The following is an 18,782-nucleotide window of genomic DNA, read 5'->3' as shown; positions in this document are numbered from 1 at the left end:
TAAAGTCACTATCCTTGAGTTGCTAATGATTTAATACATTATCGGATCAAATATCAAATGAGACCTATTTCGATTAAAGAAACCTTGCATACCTAATATCTTCATAAACGTTTATCATTAGGAATCACAGTTAGAGTCGCATTTCTCATCCTATAGGTTCAGAATATTTTATAAATAAGTCACTTTAAATTGTAAATTTTAGAATTGTTATAGTATCTTAGTTGAGCATTGCTCATAGTTAAACTCTATATGACTACTCAATGTCATTAAAACAAATGCATAATTCATTCCATACTATTCATATACTAACATGAACTTAGTGATATCTTTACACAGGTGCACCTTTCTTGTCATCTTTAATATTAGGCACATCAACAATGCAACAGTCTTGTTTTTGAACTAAATTTGGTTCACTTTTTTGTAAGTCTATCGGGATGACACTAGATTATGTGCAGTATTCTTATAAATTAATTCATGAAATAAATTACACATATTAATGATATACAATTTTTATGAAGTTAAATTTATATTCACGGAGTTTATATCGATAAGAATATTTCCCCTATTACGCACACAATGAATATCCAATTTTCATAAGGGCCGTTCTCTTGCCATGAATTTTCTAATTTAAAGTTGCAGCAATTTCACGCAAAGTAGTGGCTCGTAGATCTCAAAGTACATCAATTAATGTCTCCACAAAAGCCATTCTAATTTCAACTGGAATTGACCTTAGAAGTTGTGGCCTTAACATTGCAGCATCGTACGGCTCTATTGTGTTCACCAACGAAGTGTTGAATTTTGTCACTTGATAGCGGTTGGTGAGATTTAAGACGTGATATCTTTTTTTCTTGGCATTTGATAACGGTTGGTAAGATTTAAGGCACACGCTACTCTCGTCCATGAATCTAGAGACTCTTAACAAGGTTTTTTTTTATTGTAAACACTAAAATTTTGATTTAAAATTTTTTATTTAAAAAAAATTACAAAAAAAGAATGGAATCAAAAGATTTAAAAAAAAATAAAAATTTATTTTAATAAAATAAAAAAAATTTAAAATTAATTTTTAAAAGAAAAATAGAATATGATAAATAATTAAACTATTGAACTAATGCTACTTTATACATAAAAAAGAAAAAATTCAGAATTTTTGGCCTTTTGTGAAAATCCTAGCAATAAAAGAAAAAAAGAATCATAAAGTAGATGGGGCATCAAAGGAGGCTAAAAAATTTTTGAGAGGAGGATTCTTAAACTTGTAAGGAAAAAGAGAAAATATAGAGAAAGAAAGGTTAGTGACAAAGAAGAAGAACAAAAGGTAAGCAAAATTTTTTAAGAATATCAAGTAAGTTTCATCATACATTTTTCTTCTTCATACATATTTATATTTTGAATAAACATTTCCTATATCAAATCAATTCCAAATAACAAAAAAAAAAGTTTCAAACTACCATTTCAAACATTCATTTCTCACAATCTCTCTACCCATTCCTCCATCTATCATCATCCATAAACACAAAACTCACCATAAAAAAACTCTCTTCCTTTTGCTCTCACTAATCTTCACCACTTAAAACCATGACCTCCATTAATCTCACCTCTACCCTTTCATAACTTTTTTTGTTTTTCTTTGAGAAAAGCACACCCCTAACCCTAAAGTTCTTTTCTTTCAAATTTGGAAAATTTAAATTTGGGACCATTTTACCATTTTTTTTTTTTGAATTTTTTATTTATTTTTATTTTTATTATTATTTAGTTCAACATACAATTTCTTATTTTAGTTTTATTTATTTATTCATCATCATTATTATTTGTTATTATGATAATTATTAATTTATTTAATGAATGAGTTCTTATTATTTATTTTTATTTTTTTATGTTAGCCTTGTTTAAATTATTTTATTTTATTTTATTTATTTAAAATCTCTTGATACCGTTTATTTTACAATATCATATTTGAGTTGATTTTTTTTTATCTCATTTTAACATTAACAATAAATTATTTCTTTTTTTATATTTCATTATTTATATCTTACTTTTTATGATTGTTATCTTTTATTTTATTTATTGTATATTTGTATCATATTAATGCGATTTAATTTTATATTTATGATTACTTTATCTTATATTGTGAATACTAAATTACTTATTTTTTTGTATAATTAATTAATAAATAATAATATAATTGTATCAATTTATAATACTAACGTATAGCTTCTCTATCGTCATGTATTATAAATTGATAAAGTCTATGTGTACTTACGTTATCAAGACTTTATGCAATATTAATTTATCATATATTGTCATTAATTAATTAGTTAACCATTTTAATAATAATGCAAGATGTATTTCTCTTATAAATACTATCTTACAAATCAATCAACTAATTTAAATCTAAATTATTTTATTAAGAAACAATTTATAATGCTAATGTGTAACAACTCTACCTTTATGCGTTATAAATTGTCAAAATCTATGTGTGACAACGTTACTTTAGGTTTTATATAATATAAATCTATCAAATGAAATTTTTAATGTTTTTATTAAATGAGTATCTTCTTTAATCAATTCAAATAAAATTATTTTTTATTAAAATAGAATTAATTTTAGATTTTAAATTTTCTTAAGTCATATTTCAAATTTTGATAAATTAAATTACTATCATTTCTTCATTTTATAAATTTCTATAATATCGATGTGTAATTTACATTGTCTTTGATAGTCTAATAAATTATAAGAGGTTTATGTATAGCTTACGCTATCTTAAATTTCTTTCAATATTAATCATAATCAAAATTAAAATTCAAATACTCCATTTACAAATAAAATATTTCTTAACGATTTGCAATATAGTTGTGTGATATTCCTTCACTTTCTGTATTATTTTTCGTAGGGTACATGTATAACCGCGTTATCTTGTATCCTAAACATTATAATTTTATGAAAATAGTTTTAATCTCAAAATAAATTTTCTTTACTAAACTTAATTTTAATTAACCAACCTCATAACTTTTTAGATAGAACTACGTGGCTTTAAGTTTTTCATTGCACCCGGGGATACGTAGGAGCGAGAACCGAACCCGTCAAGTCAAAATAATTTTTAAAATAATCCAAATAATATTTCAATAAATAATATTTCTTCTTCTAAAATAAAATAATTAATGTTTAGGGGTTAAATAAATGTTGTTTCAAAATTAGAATGAATTTGCACAATTAATTTTAGGTAACCATTTTTAAACAGATGTTGTAGGGTGTTAATACCTTCCCTACACGTAAATGACTCTCAAACTCATTTTTGGTTTCAAAGATCGTATTATATTTAAGTTTTTCTAAGATTTTTCTTAAAATAAACTTTGGTGGCAACACCTCTGATATATTTGAAAAAAAAATTTGCCATACCGTTGCGACCGTCCGGTTGTGACATTCATTTTACAATAAAAAAAGTTATTTAAAGAATATATTTTTAATAAAAATGTATATTTTGAATATATATATATATATTATATTTAATGATTCAAAATAAAATTTATTAAAATTAATTTCGTTCCATAATTTTAAATTAAATATTAAAATTTTGAGAAAAATTGTTTTGATTTATAATTAAGAATGTGTAGAATTAACTTTATATTAAAACATGTTTCATAGCATGTGATCTGTGTTTGAAAGCTAACTAAAAGTACTTAGCCTTATTTGTACAAAATTTATTTCTAAGCAAGTAAGCATGTCAAGGTGCAGTTTGCCAACGCCATTTGATGGCCTCCCAAGGTACGTTCTGTGGGTCACTGTGTTTTGTGTGACTAAGGGGTAAAACCTGAAGGAAAACAATGACTCAAAAAAAGAAAGAGGGAGAAGAGGAAGATAACTAATGATAAATAAAACATTCATGGCCATACACGCAAATAATATATATATATATATATATATATATATAAAATTTAAATTAACGAAATATAATATTCATAAAATGTTATTAAACAAACTAATTTTCATCAGCGTTAATTTTAGGATAATTTGATCGCTATTTTATAATAATTTTTTTATAATGTATAAATTAACACTTTAAAAATAATTTAACCTATATAGCATAAATATTTGTTGATATAATTTAATTATTACTCTATATTTATCTAAAATTTTAATATTTCTACGATGTAATATTTATCACATATTTAGTATTAATATTTTTTTCACATAAAATTTTCATCTTCTTTCTTATTATGTTAATATTTTATCTATAATTGTAATACTATAATTTCATATAACTTTCTTAACGCCAAGCGAAACAATTATTTACCCTTAAATTTTAAATATTAATGCACTTTTATTTGAAACTGTTTTCCTCGTGTAAGCCAGCTACTTGTTATGGATTTATATTAATTTTTCACTCATAATAGTTAATGGATTTAACTTTAATATATTGAATTCAAATTTAATATGTTATAATATTTTATTGTTTAAATATTTAAAAATAGATATCTGTATGTAATATTCATACTTTTTTATTTTTATTTTTTATGGGTCTATATATATATATATATATATAAGAGAGCATTCTAAATAAATAATAAATAAATTTTGTTAATTTTAATTTATACTTAAATTTAGTTCTAAAAATAACAAAATTCAATGAAAAAAGGTGAAATGAAAAGTTGAAGACAGAGACTTTAAAAAAAGTTATGGACAATGGGGTCGCCAAAGTTGATAATGGGGACGGCTGTGTCACAGAAGGTACAATCTTCATTTTGTTCCTATAAGATATTTTATTAAAATATAAATTTTATTTTTTTTATAGATTATTATTTTTAATCTTTTTATTTCATATGGTTTAACCTAAATCAATAAATTACGCTAATGAAAGAAACTAAATAAAAAAATATTTTTAAAAATTATAAAATTAAGTTTATATTGTAAATTTTTGTAGGAATCAACATTTAATTAGGCCTTGATAAAGTTAATTCAAACTAATTCGGTTGGGTAAATTTATTTTATTAACTTTAATTTTTAAATAAAATTATAAAAAATTGGAAAGGAACAAGAAGGATGACATTTATTTCTTGTAAAATTCTGAAATATTATATGGAATTGAAATTAGATTAAAATGACGAGTTCGAGTAATTGAGAAAGAGCATTCAAAAAGTCAGGGAAATAAATTATATGGATTTAATTTAACGGCTTTTATTAATTTTTATAATAGTATATGTGTTTTATATCATAATTTAAAAATCTAACTCGTTCTGGATTTAAATTATGATCACAGTAATAAACAAGGCTAAGAGCAAACAAAGTTGATAATAGTAATGGCCAATTATGATCTAACTGAATCATTTAATGTTATGAAAAATTTAGAAATTATTTTTCTTAAAAAATCCCACCTAATAATCAACTTGGCCTAAAATTGCATGAAGCAAAAAGGAAGAAAAACAAAGAAAAGAGATAAGAGTGAACAATACGAATAGCTACCAGAAATATGAATTATATGGGATAATGGGCCAGCAAGGAAGCTGCTATTGTGGAATTTATTGGTTGGCAATTGGGAAGTGTGTGGTTCACAACTCATAATTCAGTAAATTCATAATATGGATAAGAAAAGGGTCAATGTCACGTCTAGAAGCCTTTTTCACGGGTCACAGAATGTGGACAAAACAACAATAAAATGTCGAGATAAAAACAAAAAATCCTCAAAAGGAAACTCTTTTCTCTTCAAAAATACAGTACGTTTATGCCTCCCTTTCCAGCCCAATCTTAAGCCACTGCTTTCGATGTTACTCTTCAGACTACCTTTCCAGAAACATTATTTCATAAATTAAATCAAATTTCATTTAATACATTTCGAAAAAAAAAAAGTTAAAAGATTAAAATATGTGGTGTGTTTTTTAAAAGAAAAGGTGTAAAAAAGGCCCAACAAGAGGTCCGATCCGCGGACTCGATCTGAAGCAATGGCCTAATGGTTTGAACATGGGCTTTTAGCCCAACAGCCTATCATTGCTTGTTTGTACTTTTAATTTTTTTTCACTAATTTATACATTTTTTATTCCTCTACTATGTTTCAATGTTTGTTGTACAATTTAGATTTTTTTTTAAAAATTGAACTCCTTAGTTTTTAAAATATTACAATCAAGTTATTTCATCATTTTTTTTCAAAGTAAATAGCTATATGTAATTATTTTAAACTTTCTTCTGCTAACAATTTACCAATTAAAACATCACATTTTATAAAAAAAAATAAAATAAAACTTCCTGCCTCTTTCATTTTTTTTTAACTTTTGAATGTTTTTTTTAATTTGTCATAAAGATGTAATTATTTGAGTAACGTGAGGTTTTGAAGATTTTTCATTAAAAGGGATGCCAGATTTTAATTATAATAATTAAAACAATGAGGGATTAAATTCAAATGACAAAATATTAAGAGACTAAAATTACATATAGATTATAATGGAAGAACTAAAATATATTCAACATTTTTAATTTATTGAAAATCGTAGTATCTCTTTCTCTTTCTTAAAAAAAAAAACAAATTCTTACAAAGAAATATAACATGTAAGGTTCGTTCTTAAAAAAGTTATGTAAAATTTTAAAAATATGTTCTTTGTGAAAGTAAAAGCTATATAAATGGTTGGAGACAATAAAGGTTCTTTTATATTTTGTTCGACGTCCACAGTTAAATAAGGAAATAGAGCTTAAAAATCAATTTAAAATTAATTTTGTTTTTTATATTTGAAATCTATTAATAATATGAATTATAATTTGATATGATAATTTTACAAATTTACGAAATGATCGGGTCATTTTTTTTCTTAATCAATATTTTAAAAATTGTCGTTGTGGGCTTAGGAATCAAAATCTTCTCAACATAAAAAGTAAACGACACGTGGCTTTGCCTGAGCCCAGCTCATGGTTACCTGAATGGGTTTTTGCGTTCAACCTAAAAAACACACATCTTGATCCTTATCTTGTTTCAATTATTCATAACTTCCTATTTGTTCCATAGTAAGTCTAACTATATTTTATATCTATGCTATATATAATTGGTAAAATATGTAATTTTTTATATATTACTATTCATCCAAAATTAATGGATTATAATATCAAATGGTTTTTTTTTAATCTACATTAGTGTATATTTTGATAAATAGATCATTATAGCTTATTCAGAAAAATATATACTAAAGTATTTATTTAGTATCTAGAAAATTCAATTTGTTATTAAATATTTATCATATTAAATATATCCCTTAAATGGCATCAAGTGGTCATTCTATCAGGTTATTAGAACTCAAAATAAGGACTGCTTTTATACCTTTTGAATGTTAAGGACCTATTATCACAAATATCTAAAAAACTAAATGAATGTTAAGTGAATCTTTAAAAGGATTTTAGTCTAAAAAAAAAATTGAAGTACCTTAGTCTATTTATAATCCCATAAATAAGACCAAAATATCACTAACACCAACATTCTTAACTATCGTTATTCTCAGCAAAGAAATCTACATCCTCTAATGGTACAAAGATGTCCATTCAAATCAAAACTAGTAGCTATTATTTCATAACAACATACCTTGAGCATACAGTTAGACATTAGGAAATTCCATTCTGAACTTTTAAAAATTGCGTTAGTGCATTTTTTATTCATCTAATTTTAGAAAAAACAATTGTTTATTACTTTCAGCCTTTTAAAAGAAAATTTGAAATATAAATAATTGTTTCAGTAAATTTAAAAACGTGTTATTAATCGATCAAAGTAAACAGGAGAGAGACACAGAGAGGGAAATAAGAAGTTATATTTAATAAAATTTTATTAAAAATTATAACATTTAATAACAATATGCTCCATTATATTATATACTTTTCAACAAAAACTTACTATATATAATTAAAAAAATAATACATAAATAATTCTTTCAAGTTAGATTGAGAAAAACACGAGCATTCAAGCATCTAGGATGGGAAAGAACGCTTAGGATTTGAAAATCTCTGCAACTCTAATTAAACGTTTTACACATAATCGCAACTGCACTTTAACAAGTAAAGTGAAGGAAAAACAACTTCAGTAAACTTCATTTTCTTTTTTCAATCGAAGTTCACTTGAGCGCTTTAAGTCCCATTTAACATTTAATATGAATATATGGTTAGAAATAATTGAAACTTGATACCTTCATTAAGACACAAACCTAACTAATCTCTAACTAAAGTTAATTAAATTTGTTCATACTCTAACTACGGCAAAACCATTATTGTCTTCCACGGATATAAGTGTCAAATCCAGTAGATGTTCATCAACTATTTGGGATCTTAATTTTGGGCAGAGGATGATTAGTTGGAGCCAGTAAAGGTAGTAAGTTACTCGCACCGTGAAGATTATAAAAACCAACCAAAAACACTTTTTATTGTGAACAGACAGTGCTATAAAAATTCTACAAAAGAATGAGACAACATTCTCGGCCAATCTTTTTTAGGATGGCTTAATATAAACATAAGCTCTAACTAAATTTCCGAACTCCAGGGAAAGGGAATTAAGAATCAACATTCACTTCAGACTTGCCATGAAAATACTATAAATGAAGGTATTAACCTTAATGGATAATTAAGCAGCAGCACTAATGCACTGTATTGCCTCTTTGCATATGCCAGTCATTGTTGCTTCAGGTCCATAAACCTGTCACAAAGATTAAAGATTGTTCAGTCAAAACAATTTTCTTATCAGCATCAATTGGTTGTTCAGTAATATTAATAGGATCGTGCTAACTAGTACTCTTTAAGACATAGGTTAAGGAATCAATGAATAGTAAATTTATATTGGAAATCATGTTAGAGTGCATTAAAAAAACATGGGAGTTGAGTGTACTTTTACATTTTTCAGCAAAATATTTCTATTTTTTATTCTTTAACTAGTACGCTAAGAGCACTGGTTAGCATTTTTCACATTAATAAAGGCATGAGTTATTATGTAACCTCAATGGGGATGCCAATCTCCTCTCCAAGTGCTCGCATTAAAGCTAAACCCTTTTGGTAGTTGGGACCTCCTCTCCTCACATAAATATGCATCCTTGCTGCTTTTAACTTTGACTCCTGAATTGCAATAGTTCAAACAATCAATTAATTCTACTACAAGAAGACTCTCATGATACAACTGAACCAAAGCTCTATGATCATAGGCTAACCTTCTCCTTCAGAGCACGAATTATGCCACTAAATGTAGCAGCAACATCAGTGAAGTTAGCTATGCCTCCTCCTATTACAAGAGCTCTCTTTTGACCATCAGGGTTTGCAGTTGCACACTGAAAAGAAACAAAAAGAGATTATAATAGATACACAATACCTATAGTATCAGGTGCAAAGTTAGCATGCATGTATGTTATCTTTAAACACTTCAAACAAGTATTGCCTGATCATGTAAGCACCAGTTTTAAATCTTGAAATAAAGTGAGATATAAGTTAATTACATCAATTACAACTCTGGCGTACTGCAAGACCTCCTCTTCATTGGGTGCACCGCTATATTCAGCATAGTTTCCAAGCTCAGATGCAAAGCCAAGATCTCCTACCTGTTTCAATATTGTAGAATATAAGTTGTCACTAAATGCTACAAAGTACGGATATTATATATGAATTTGGTTTTGAAATAAGAGAAACACACCGTATCAGCATAGATGACGCTAGCACCTCCCCCAGCTACCATTGTCCAAATTCGGCCCTTTGGGTTCAGCACTGTGAATTTTAAAGATGCACTTGTCTGAAATATTAAATGAGCAAATAAATTAACTGTCACCAACATAACAGTACTATAGGCAATAGTTACTATCATTGTATTCGTCATTAAATTATTGATGATTGCTTGAGAGATGAGGATTAAGACCAGATGGCAATATTACAGACTAGGAAAGGGTTACAAACTGCAGCATTTTTACTTCTCAATATTGCTCCAGGAAGATTTCAGTAAGGAAAAAAAATAATGCATGTACACATAGGCACTGTTACACAGACCAGAATTAGTCCTTTTACCATCCGACCTCACTCAGTAAGGAGAAAAAACACATAATATACACATGCATGCTTGTGTGCGCACACACATCCACACATCTTATAGACATAGTTTTAACTGAATTGAACAAGATTGTGAATACAGTTCTAAGCTATATTTGTGCACCTTTTCATCTAATCCATGAATGAAAGATTCAGTGGCACTCATAACCCTTCCAAATGGTAATGGAAATTCAATGTCTCCCCATCTGCAAAAAATTCAACCACATGCGTTAGTTTAAAATTATTAACTGCAAAATATCAAGCAGTCTGAGATAATGGAATAGAAATGTAATATTCTATCCTTGGAAATAAGACTAGGCATTTACTAAAGGGAGAGAACCCACTTCTTGAAGTTCTTGAAAGCAGCAGTGTCATCTAGCTCGCCTCTCATATCCAAAGGATATGGCTTTCCATCAACCAATGTGAAAGGATTCATCTCTAAGAAAGTGAAATCCAGGTCTAGCACAATAGGAACGTAAATAAATAAATGTATAAAATTAAGGGAAATGGTACAATTTAATGTAACTTTTAATATAGTTAATTGCAGAAGCCCATCCAGTGGTGTGTTGATAACTTGATGTAGATTTTGCATACCTTGAAACAGAGTGAAAATCACCTTGAGAAAATCCTCAATCTCTCCCTTTATCTGCAGAAAAAAAGTACGAGATTCAATCACATGGTGCGAGTGATTTACATCAAGAGTCAAAGTAATATGCACAAAAGAAGTATGGTAAAAAGCTCAAAGTTAACTTGTTCATACAACAACAAATTAGCAATTAAATTGAATTTACCTCCAAGGGAAGGGTTGCAACAAGTGGGGCAACAATTTCAGATGTAAGAGACACTCCTGTTGGAACAAAAACAGTTTTAACCTGAAATATGAATAGACCACATTTTAACCAATGGAGTATAACAGCAAGTTTTCACCCTCAAAATATATGGAGTATTTAATCTGAAAGGTAAAAAATATACGTTGTAGTACCTTATCCCAGTTTTCTTCAATTTCAATTCCTCCACATTCTGAAAAACTTATGCTGTTCCCAAGTCTTTCAGAGACAATGTTAAGGTAGAACTCTTCATTGTGTGGGATGAAAGGCTCAACAATGAAAGTTGTTATGGGTCCTTTGCATCCACTCATCTCAACCTATATACATTAGAGAAAGACATGACTAAATGCATCAAGGGTGGAAAGGGAAATACTTGGAACAACGGAAAACTGCGAGAGAAAAACACCTCTTTATCAAGACGCTCCTTCACAAACGAAACAACTTGTGCAAAATCCAAATTTAAGGCAACCAAACCGCTCTTGCCACGCTTTCCAAATAACATGTCTGGTTTCACCACCAACTTAGAAGACGAAAGCCAAGGTTCCTTCTCTTGTAACTCACTGAAATCAGTTGATGCTGTAACCTTGAGGCACAAACCAAAGCAAATTCATTAATTATTACTCAAGTTTTAGATGCAACTACATGTGCAGGATATTGATTTCTATCTTGAGTTTCTCATTGAAGTGAAACTGAATCTATCTTGAGTGTTTAAACAAACTTAATTTAATAAAAGTTCAGAATTCAGATATAATTATACAAACTCATCTTGTGCATAACCATTAAAACCCACATCAATGTTCATGCTTGCGAACTCATGATGAGAGTACTTACTTGTGCTGACTTGATCGGCAACTCCTTGCCAGAGAGTCTCTTAAAGTGCTCCTTCACCAACCTCTTGGAGTCGTACTCTCTGATCTTCTTGCGCGCCATTTCTTCTTATTCTATTTCGTCAACCAAATAACCCAATTAGCAATAACGCACTGATATAACAGATCAGAACCACACAACCAAACATGCAATGAATTCGAACACAAAATCTCATTCCACCCAGAAGAACCAAAAATTGTATAAAAGTAAAAAGACCCCATCTCAAATTAGCTTAATGGGACCTCAAAATTCAGATCAAAATCGGAGCTTTAAGATTCGGCAGATAGCACAGAACAGACTGAAGCATGAAACAAAGGATCAAAGAGAAGAAAATGGAGATCTGGTAAGTACCGTCGGAAAAAGAATAAGGATGAAGGGTGAGGCAGGTGAGGAGTGGGTAGTTAGATCTAATGAACGGGTGAACGGATGATAAGTGTGAGTGATGTCTATATATATAGCTAAAATCTTCGATTTTTTAAATATTTTTTTTATTGTTTGGAGAAGGAAAAGGTGAAAAAGAAAATAATGAAGAAGTGGTTAGGTTGGTGAATTGCAGAGAGAAGGAGAAGGAAAAGGAAGAGGAATTAGGCAACAACACATACACATGGGGGAGTTACCTACCTACTTCTCTTTCCTTTGGATCAACGATAAAGTTTTGGCTTTCGTTCAACCAGTCAGATACACATATCCCGACATGTACGTATTTGGAACTTTGTCTGGTTTTGTTCTTTTTAAGAATGAAAGTTATTTACTCACTTCGATATCATTTAAATTTTTCTAAAAATAAAGCATTCCTTTTTCTTTTTTTTCCCTTTCTTTATTATAAAAAAAGGTGTCTCTAGTCAACCATTAAATTAATATCCTTTTTTAATGTGTAACTAGTAAGGTGCTTGTATGATCTATGGATTTTTTTAATTTATAATATTTATTTTAAATAATGTAATAAAATCATGAACGGTGTTTTTATATTATAATTTATATTAATTAAATCACTCATGAATTAGGTAAGAAAGAAGAACGAAATATACAAAAATAATATTAATAAATTATAAACTTTAAAAGTATATATCAAATGTATTAATTAATAAAATATTAGTGCACATAATAAATATATTAACCCAACAATATTTTTATATATGGTCAAAATACAATTGAAAACTAATAAATATTTGTTACTCATCAATTGAAGATCTTTAAATTTAAATTTAAAGTTTAGAAAAAAATCTTTGAATTGATATTATTATTTTTTTTTTCTGTGTTAAAGAATGATGAAGTTGCAAAGACACTATAATGTTTAAGTCCATGTTTGTGCTAGTAAAGTAATAGCTGGACTAGATCGCAAATATCTTTTAAGTAATACTCTACTAGTTATAGAAGACTCAAATGCAAGTAATGCATAGTCAAGACACAAAAGTAGGGTCTTGTAATATAACTATCAAAAATTTTAAATGCTTTGTAATCACAAGTGTATCTCTTAACTATGATTCCTGTAACAAGCATATACGAAGTGATGAGTGTACACTACATTTTATTTATTGAGTCATAGATCAAATTAACCACTTCGAACAATCACATTTCTCATTTGTTTTGTACACATTCCATATTTGCTTGGTTACAGTGTATATGTTTTTATTAATTCATACATTGAGGAAAAAATTAAGTGAAAAGTTACAGGATGCCCTTTTAAATATATTTTTTAAATATTTTAACTTTTTAAACAGTGTGTCTAAAGATAAATAATATAAAATTAATAAAATTTTATTTAAAAAATTCGTTTTCAATATTAGTCATGTATTATATTTTATATATTTTTAATAAAAATGTACTGTATATATTATTTTATAAATTAATTATTTATATTTTCAAACAAATTAAATAATTACACTGTTTCTAAACATGTGTATCAATTAGTAAAAATTTATTTTAAATTATTCCATGATTTTAAATTTGGATTCGAATGAATACATGTTAAATAGTCAGATAAGAAATTTGCCATTTATAGTGAATCGACTTAACTTAAATAATATTAATTTTAATAGAAAATATCTATTGTTTAGAAAATAATTATTATAAATATTTTAAATAATTTCTTAAAAAATATATTATTACTATTCCTATATTTTTACTTCTCAAAACGTGGTGAAAAAAAAAATATTTTAACTTCAAAGAAAAAATGCATCACAAACTGTACATTTAGTTTCATCTTAGTAGCACTTAATGTATGATTATAAGGAAATAATTAATCATTATTTTTCCGTTTACATTTTTAAAACCTCGCACTAATGAAACAACTAAACGCACTACAAGTGTTTCCTTCTCATTTACGTTGAAAAGTTATTTTATTAACATAATGTTATTAATCAATATATTAAAAGTGTTGATAAAAAGTAGTAAATAATTTTTTTTATTATTGTTAATAAGTATCATTAAAACACGTTGAGTTTTTATTTATTTATATATTTTTATCAAGACATTTAGTTCAGTTCTAGTTAATGTGCTAGTATATCAATGAATTTGAACAAACACAGCCCTAAAGAATGAAAAAAAAATAAAATGGAATATAAGAATAGATTTATAAAAAAAGGGAAGGTAGTAAGAATTGAAGCAGCTATCCTATTTTGAAGTCAATTCATTAGAGCCAGTTTTGAATTTGGAAAATGTCACCTACCCCCAACAGTCAAAGTTAATTCAAATCTTAACATAAAACCAAATTAGTGGTTCATCAACTATACCAAAATACCACCTTTATTTTTACCGTCCCTTGTCATTATAATCATTATTAAGAGATAAATTATTATAATTTAAAACAATCATATATATTTTTTATTTGACTACTTAAAAAAGTAACACACATTAAAAAAATTATAATTAATACTCACGTTAGTGTTAAAAGAATACAGCAAAGTTCAATAGATAAAAAATTGTATTAAAAGTATAAGTGAAAGTTTCACTTATTGAAGATAAATAGATAAAAGTGAAATTAAGCTTGTATTAAACTTTAATCTTGTTAAGTGATTGATTAATTTTTTGAAATTAAACTAATTTATAGAATATAATTAATTTATAAAATAAAAATAACAATAGTAAAAAATATGTTAAAAATGTATTGCTAACTTTTTTTGTTCCCAATTAGATTTAGAGGAGTTCAGATCAAGCATTTTTCTGCAGCTGAAGTTATAGCTATTGTGTAATTACCATTTTAATGATTCAATTTTTTGCAAGATATTGACTCAAGTAAACCTGTGGAGGATCCTAACTGGATTTAAGAGTGCTTTAAAAAAAAAAATTATAATTTGTGTATTTTGAATTTTTATAGTGTATTTAATTATAAAATATTTATATAATAATAATGTATTAAATAAACATTTAAGACAGTATTGTTTACCTTGACAAGAAGACATTAAAATATGGTAATTAATAAGTGTTTCATACGTTTGGCAAGTATTATAAATATAACTATAAGTTTGAAAAAAAAATCACAATAAAAATGTAATGTTCGCATGATTAACTACGTAAAATATCAAAACGTGTATGTTTAAAAAAATCATAATTATTTGTTTAAAATATATATTCTAGATCTAAAACAGTAAAAATTAAGAATGAAATATGTTATTCTGTGAGACAGAATATAAAGTAAAGAATAAGTTATTTTCAAGATAATATATAGAGTGAAGTATTTAAAAATTCCAAAACAAAATAAAATAAAATAAAACATTTAAAAGTTGTATTAAAGATATAAGGAATCGATAAAAATAATAAAATATAAAACATAAAAATTAACGATTTATTTATTTTTATTAGACAAACACTAAACAATTGTAAAGTAATTCTTATATTTGACGATATAAGAATTCGTTGATGGTTTATCATTTAACACACATATTTGAAACGGCATACCTTCGTCGTCGTTTGGCATCGCATTTCAAAAACCCACAATTCCTGGTTGACACGCCAGATCCGCAGATCGGAAAAATCGCAACCCCGTCGACGACCACCGTCCACAGCGTGAAACCTCGCCGTTGTATCTTGTAACCGCTTCGCCGCAGTTCTGGCTCCGGTGATAGAGTCTCTCTCGTATTCTCACTCTTCGAACTAAGCATAACACCGAAGCGAAACGCCGAAAACTCTGGATTTCACAATGGAAGAATTGGAGCAATGGAAGGAACAACTTTCTCACTGGTGGCTTCTGGCTATGGATTATTTTCGAGAGGTTCCGCCCAATCAGCTCTACGCTGCTGCTGCAATCGCGGTTTTCACAACTCTGCTTCTTCTCTCACGTGAGTTTGTGTAATTTTTGAATTATTTCACTTTGAATCGATTATTGATATTTATTGATGGTTCGTGTTTGTAGTTCGGTTGTTGAAGCGCGCAAAATCTAACACCGTTGTGTTGACCGGGCTTAGTGGAAGTGGAAAAACTGTTCTCTTCTATCAGGTAAGCTCCTAATGACAAATTTTGAGTTCATTGCTTCTGACGTTATCTTGAATTCAGTTTAATCTGCAAAATAGAAATAAAAATAATAAATTATTGTTTTTGGTTTAACCCTTGGTGAGGGTTAGGGCTTTGTGCCTTGATTGTTAGTTGTAATAATGATAATACTTATACAACAGAGGAAACATTTGTAATCAATTAAGATCAAATGTGTTTTGTATAGTTGTAAGGGAAAAGAAGACTCATGGTTATGTGGAAGCCTAAAACTGATGAGAATTCTTGTGAGTCAGTAGTGAGTGCTTTGTCTGTAGTCACGACCAATAAACTCAAGATAACATTTAATCAAATAATTCCAACATGGATTTTAATCAATTTTTGTGTTTTTCTATATTATGTTAATGCATCTTGAGTTTTTGATTGGTTGTGTTGTGCCATGGTTTTATTCATGCTAGAATTCCTCAAAGCTAAACATGTTATAACATTAGCAGGTGCTATTAAATGTTGGAATATTATCAGATTCCTTGTGAAGTATTAATATTAGGCATTAGCTTTCCTTCTATTCACATCTTCCATCCTAACTTAATTTTCTTGACACGCTTTTTATGGCTGCCTCAGCTTAGGGATGGCTCGACTCATCAGGGGACTGTTACATCAATTGAGCCTAATGAAGGCACTTTTATTCTTCATGGTGAAAAAACGAGGGTAACATTTTAGCCTCCTATACTCAAATACTTGCTTGAATGTATAGATTTAAGTGTTATATATATATAAAAATATGTGTATGTATGCATGCGGAAAAATTGTGCTTTTCATTTCCCTAGAAAGAGGATATTCACCTTTTATAGTTAGAAGAAACTTGTTTGGATTGTCATAGTAGCTGAAATCTATATTATTTTCTTATGCTCGTTTGTGGATTGTGGTCATGGAATCTGATAATAGAATAAACTTAATATTTTCTTATATTTCTCTGATTTTGACAGAAGGGCAAGATAAAACCTGTTCATATTGTTGATGTTCCTGGGCATTCTCGGCTCCGACCTAAACTGGATGAATACTTACCTCTAGCAGCTGGCATAGTTTTTGTGGTTGATGCCTTGGACTTTTTACTAAACTGTCGCGCAGCTTCAGAGTAATTCCTTCCTCTGTTCAGTTGCTAGATTACTATCTTTGTAGGAAGTAGCACTTTTTTTGTCAATATTAGCATCGAGCCACTAGTAAGCAATGGTGGGAAGTGTTAAAATACTCTCTAGAAATTATAGCATTATAATATTAGATAACCCAACCCCTAACACTTTTCCCGATTCCTGAAGAAGAAGTGATATCTAGCACTGATTACTAGGATACTGACATTTCCTTTTATTTTTTAAGGTACCTATACGATCTACTGACTAAAGGAAGTGTTGTGAGGAAGAAGATTCCAGTGCTTATTCTCTGCAACAAGACAGACAAGGTCACTGCTCATACGAAAGAGTTTATCCACAGACAGATGGAGAAGGAAATGTATGCCTTCAAGCCCCAAAATCTGTTATCCCTACTCCATACTCACTTGATCATTCGGCTACTACTTTATGATTCATTTATTGTCAGCAGTTGATGATTAATGTGTTCCGTGTTTGAGTGTATGTTGGATGGTACATATGCACATTCATAAGTTGATGCTGTTATTGTTATTGGTTCATATTGAACAAGTATATTGTATTTTATTCAGAGTTACTTGTCTTTGCACTCAATCAACTGATTGATTTGTCTTGATCTTGAAAATGAGCATGGTTATTCAATATATGCTGACGGCTGATCGTGATTTCATCTGTCAACTCTGTTGTTGACTTTTCTTGTCCTTTTCAGAGACAAATTACGGGCATCAAGAAGTGCAATATCAGCAGCTGATATTGCAAATGAGTTCACCCTGGGGGTACCTGGTGAGCCATTCTCTTTTACCCAGTGCCCTAACAAAGTAACAACTGCAGAAGCTTCTGGTTTAACTGGGGAGATAGCTCAGCTGGAAGAGTTTATCAGAGAATGTGTAAAGCCATAGTTGGATATTGAATTTAAACTCAGATTTTTGTTGAATTGAATTTGTTATGAATGATTGTTCTTAGATCACGGCTCTGCCTGGATGAGAAGAGGCAAAAAAGCGAAGGGGCTTTAGGGGGATGGGGGCAGGGGGAGAGGGGGTGTTTGGAGTAGGAATCACTGTTGGGATCAATAAGGATCTCTTTCATTGCAAGTCCTGGTGTATTGATTAGACTATATTGATTCATCTAATGTATCGGTACTAATATTTACTTTTATCCGTTCTATTGCGTTATCCATGTCCTCTACATTTTCTGACCTTCTCCAGTTGGCGCAAATTATGCTGACGCATCTTGGTTTATTTTATTAAACTAGAGCAGTAGTGATGTCACTCATTTGTTCAGAACGTAGAACATCTAAACAACAAATACTGGGAGTCAATTACACAAGTAGTCTAATCCTAGACAGATTTATTAAGATTATATATGATCATCTCTTAAATTAGAAATGTAGGTTATTTGATTTTAATTATTTAAAATATTTACTCCAGTTCTTAAATTTTTAAGAAATCATTTATTTAATTTTGTTACTTTATTTTTTAATTGTCATTTTGTATTAGGTATGATTAAA

At 28.5% G+C, this 18,782-nt stretch overlaps 2 protein-coding genes across 5 annotated transcripts; one reads left to right on the top strand and one right to left on the bottom strand.

Moving 5' to 3' along the window:
* Positions 1-8,355: 8,355 nt before the first annotated feature.
* LOC113868603 (ATP-citrate synthase alpha chain protein 1) lies at positions 8,356-12,439 on the bottom strand. 4 transcript variants are annotated; one of them, XM_027504333.1, is made up of 13 exons: positions 12,330-12,439; positions 11,673-11,782; positions 11,248-11,424; positions 10,997-11,158; positions 10,806-10,886; positions 10,609-10,660; positions 10,359-10,473; positions 10,139-10,220; positions 9,629-9,724; positions 9,435-9,536; positions 9,153-9,269; positions 8,944-9,060; positions 8,356-8,647 (listed from the first exon to the last, which is right to left on the bottom strand). In XM_027504333.1, the coding sequence occupies exons 2-13, from the start codon at positions 11,769-11,771 to the stop codon at positions 8,576-8,578; spliced, it is 1,272 nt and encodes a 423-aa protein (XP_027360134.1). In that variant the 5' UTR covers positions 11,772-11,782; positions 12,330-12,439; the 3' UTR covers positions 8,356-8,575. The 4 variants fall into 4 exon arrangements, with proteins under 4 accessions (XP_027360134.1, XP_027360135.1, XP_027360132.1 ...); XM_027504334.1 differs by having other exon boundaries at positions 11,673-11,787; positions 12,330-12,413; XM_027504331.1 differs by lacking the exon at positions 12,330-12,439 and adding an exon at positions 12,060-12,316 and having other exon boundaries at positions 11,673-11,787.
* Positions 12,440-15,632: 3,193 nt separating this feature from the next.
* LOC113868996 (signal recognition particle receptor subunit beta-like) lies at positions 15,633-18,428 on the top strand. The gene is made up of 6 exons (XM_027505067.1): positions 15,633-15,985; positions 16,060-16,142; positions 16,755-16,841; positions 17,120-17,268; positions 17,508-17,639; positions 17,985-18,428. Exons 1-6 carry the CDS (start codon positions 15,847-15,849, stop codon positions 18,172-18,174), a joined length of 780 nt encoding a protein of 259 aa, XP_027360868.1. The 5' UTR covers positions 15,633-15,846; the 3' UTR covers positions 18,175-18,428.
* Positions 18,429-18,782: the final 354 nt, after the last annotated feature.

Source organism: Abrus precatorius, unplaced genomic scaffold, assembly GCF_003935025.1.
Source record: "Abrus precatorius isolate BTA unplaced genomic scaffold, Abrus_2018 Scaffold6, whole genome shotgun sequence".
In the NCBI taxonomy this organism is placed as follows: Eukaryota; Viridiplantae; Streptophyta; class Magnoliopsida; order Fabales; family Fabaceae; genus Abrus; species Abrus precatorius.
This window is presented reverse-complemented; position numbering and strand designations above follow the sequence as displayed.

Bases quoted from the DNA above. Each gene is read 5' to 3' on its own strand.
- LOC113868603 (XM_027504333.1), bottom strand. From the start codon at position 11,771: ATGGCGCGCAAGAAGATCAGAGAGTACGACTCCAAGAGGTTGGTGAAG. The intron at 10,661-10,805 runs GTAAATTCAATT...TTTTTTCTGCAG, and splicing joins TTGCAACCCTTCCCTTGGAG to ATAAAGGGAGAGATTGAGGA. The intron at 9,270-9,434 runs GTAATTAACTTA...GTTTCTTTTCAG, and splicing joins ACGCCAGAGTTGTAATTGAT to TGTGCAACTGCAAACCCTGA.
- LOC113868996 (XM_027505067.1), top strand. From the start codon at position 15,847: ATGGAAGAATTGGAGCAATGGAAGGAACAACTTTCTCACTGGTGGCTT. The intron at 15,986-16,059 runs GTGAGTTTGTGT...TCGTGTTTGTAG, and splicing joins AACTCTGCTTCTTCTCTCAC to TTCGGTTGTTGAAGCGCGCA. The intron at 17,640-17,984 runs GTATGCCTTCAA...TGTCCTTTTCAG, and splicing joins AGACAGATGGAGAAGGAAAT to AGACAAATTACGGGCATCAA.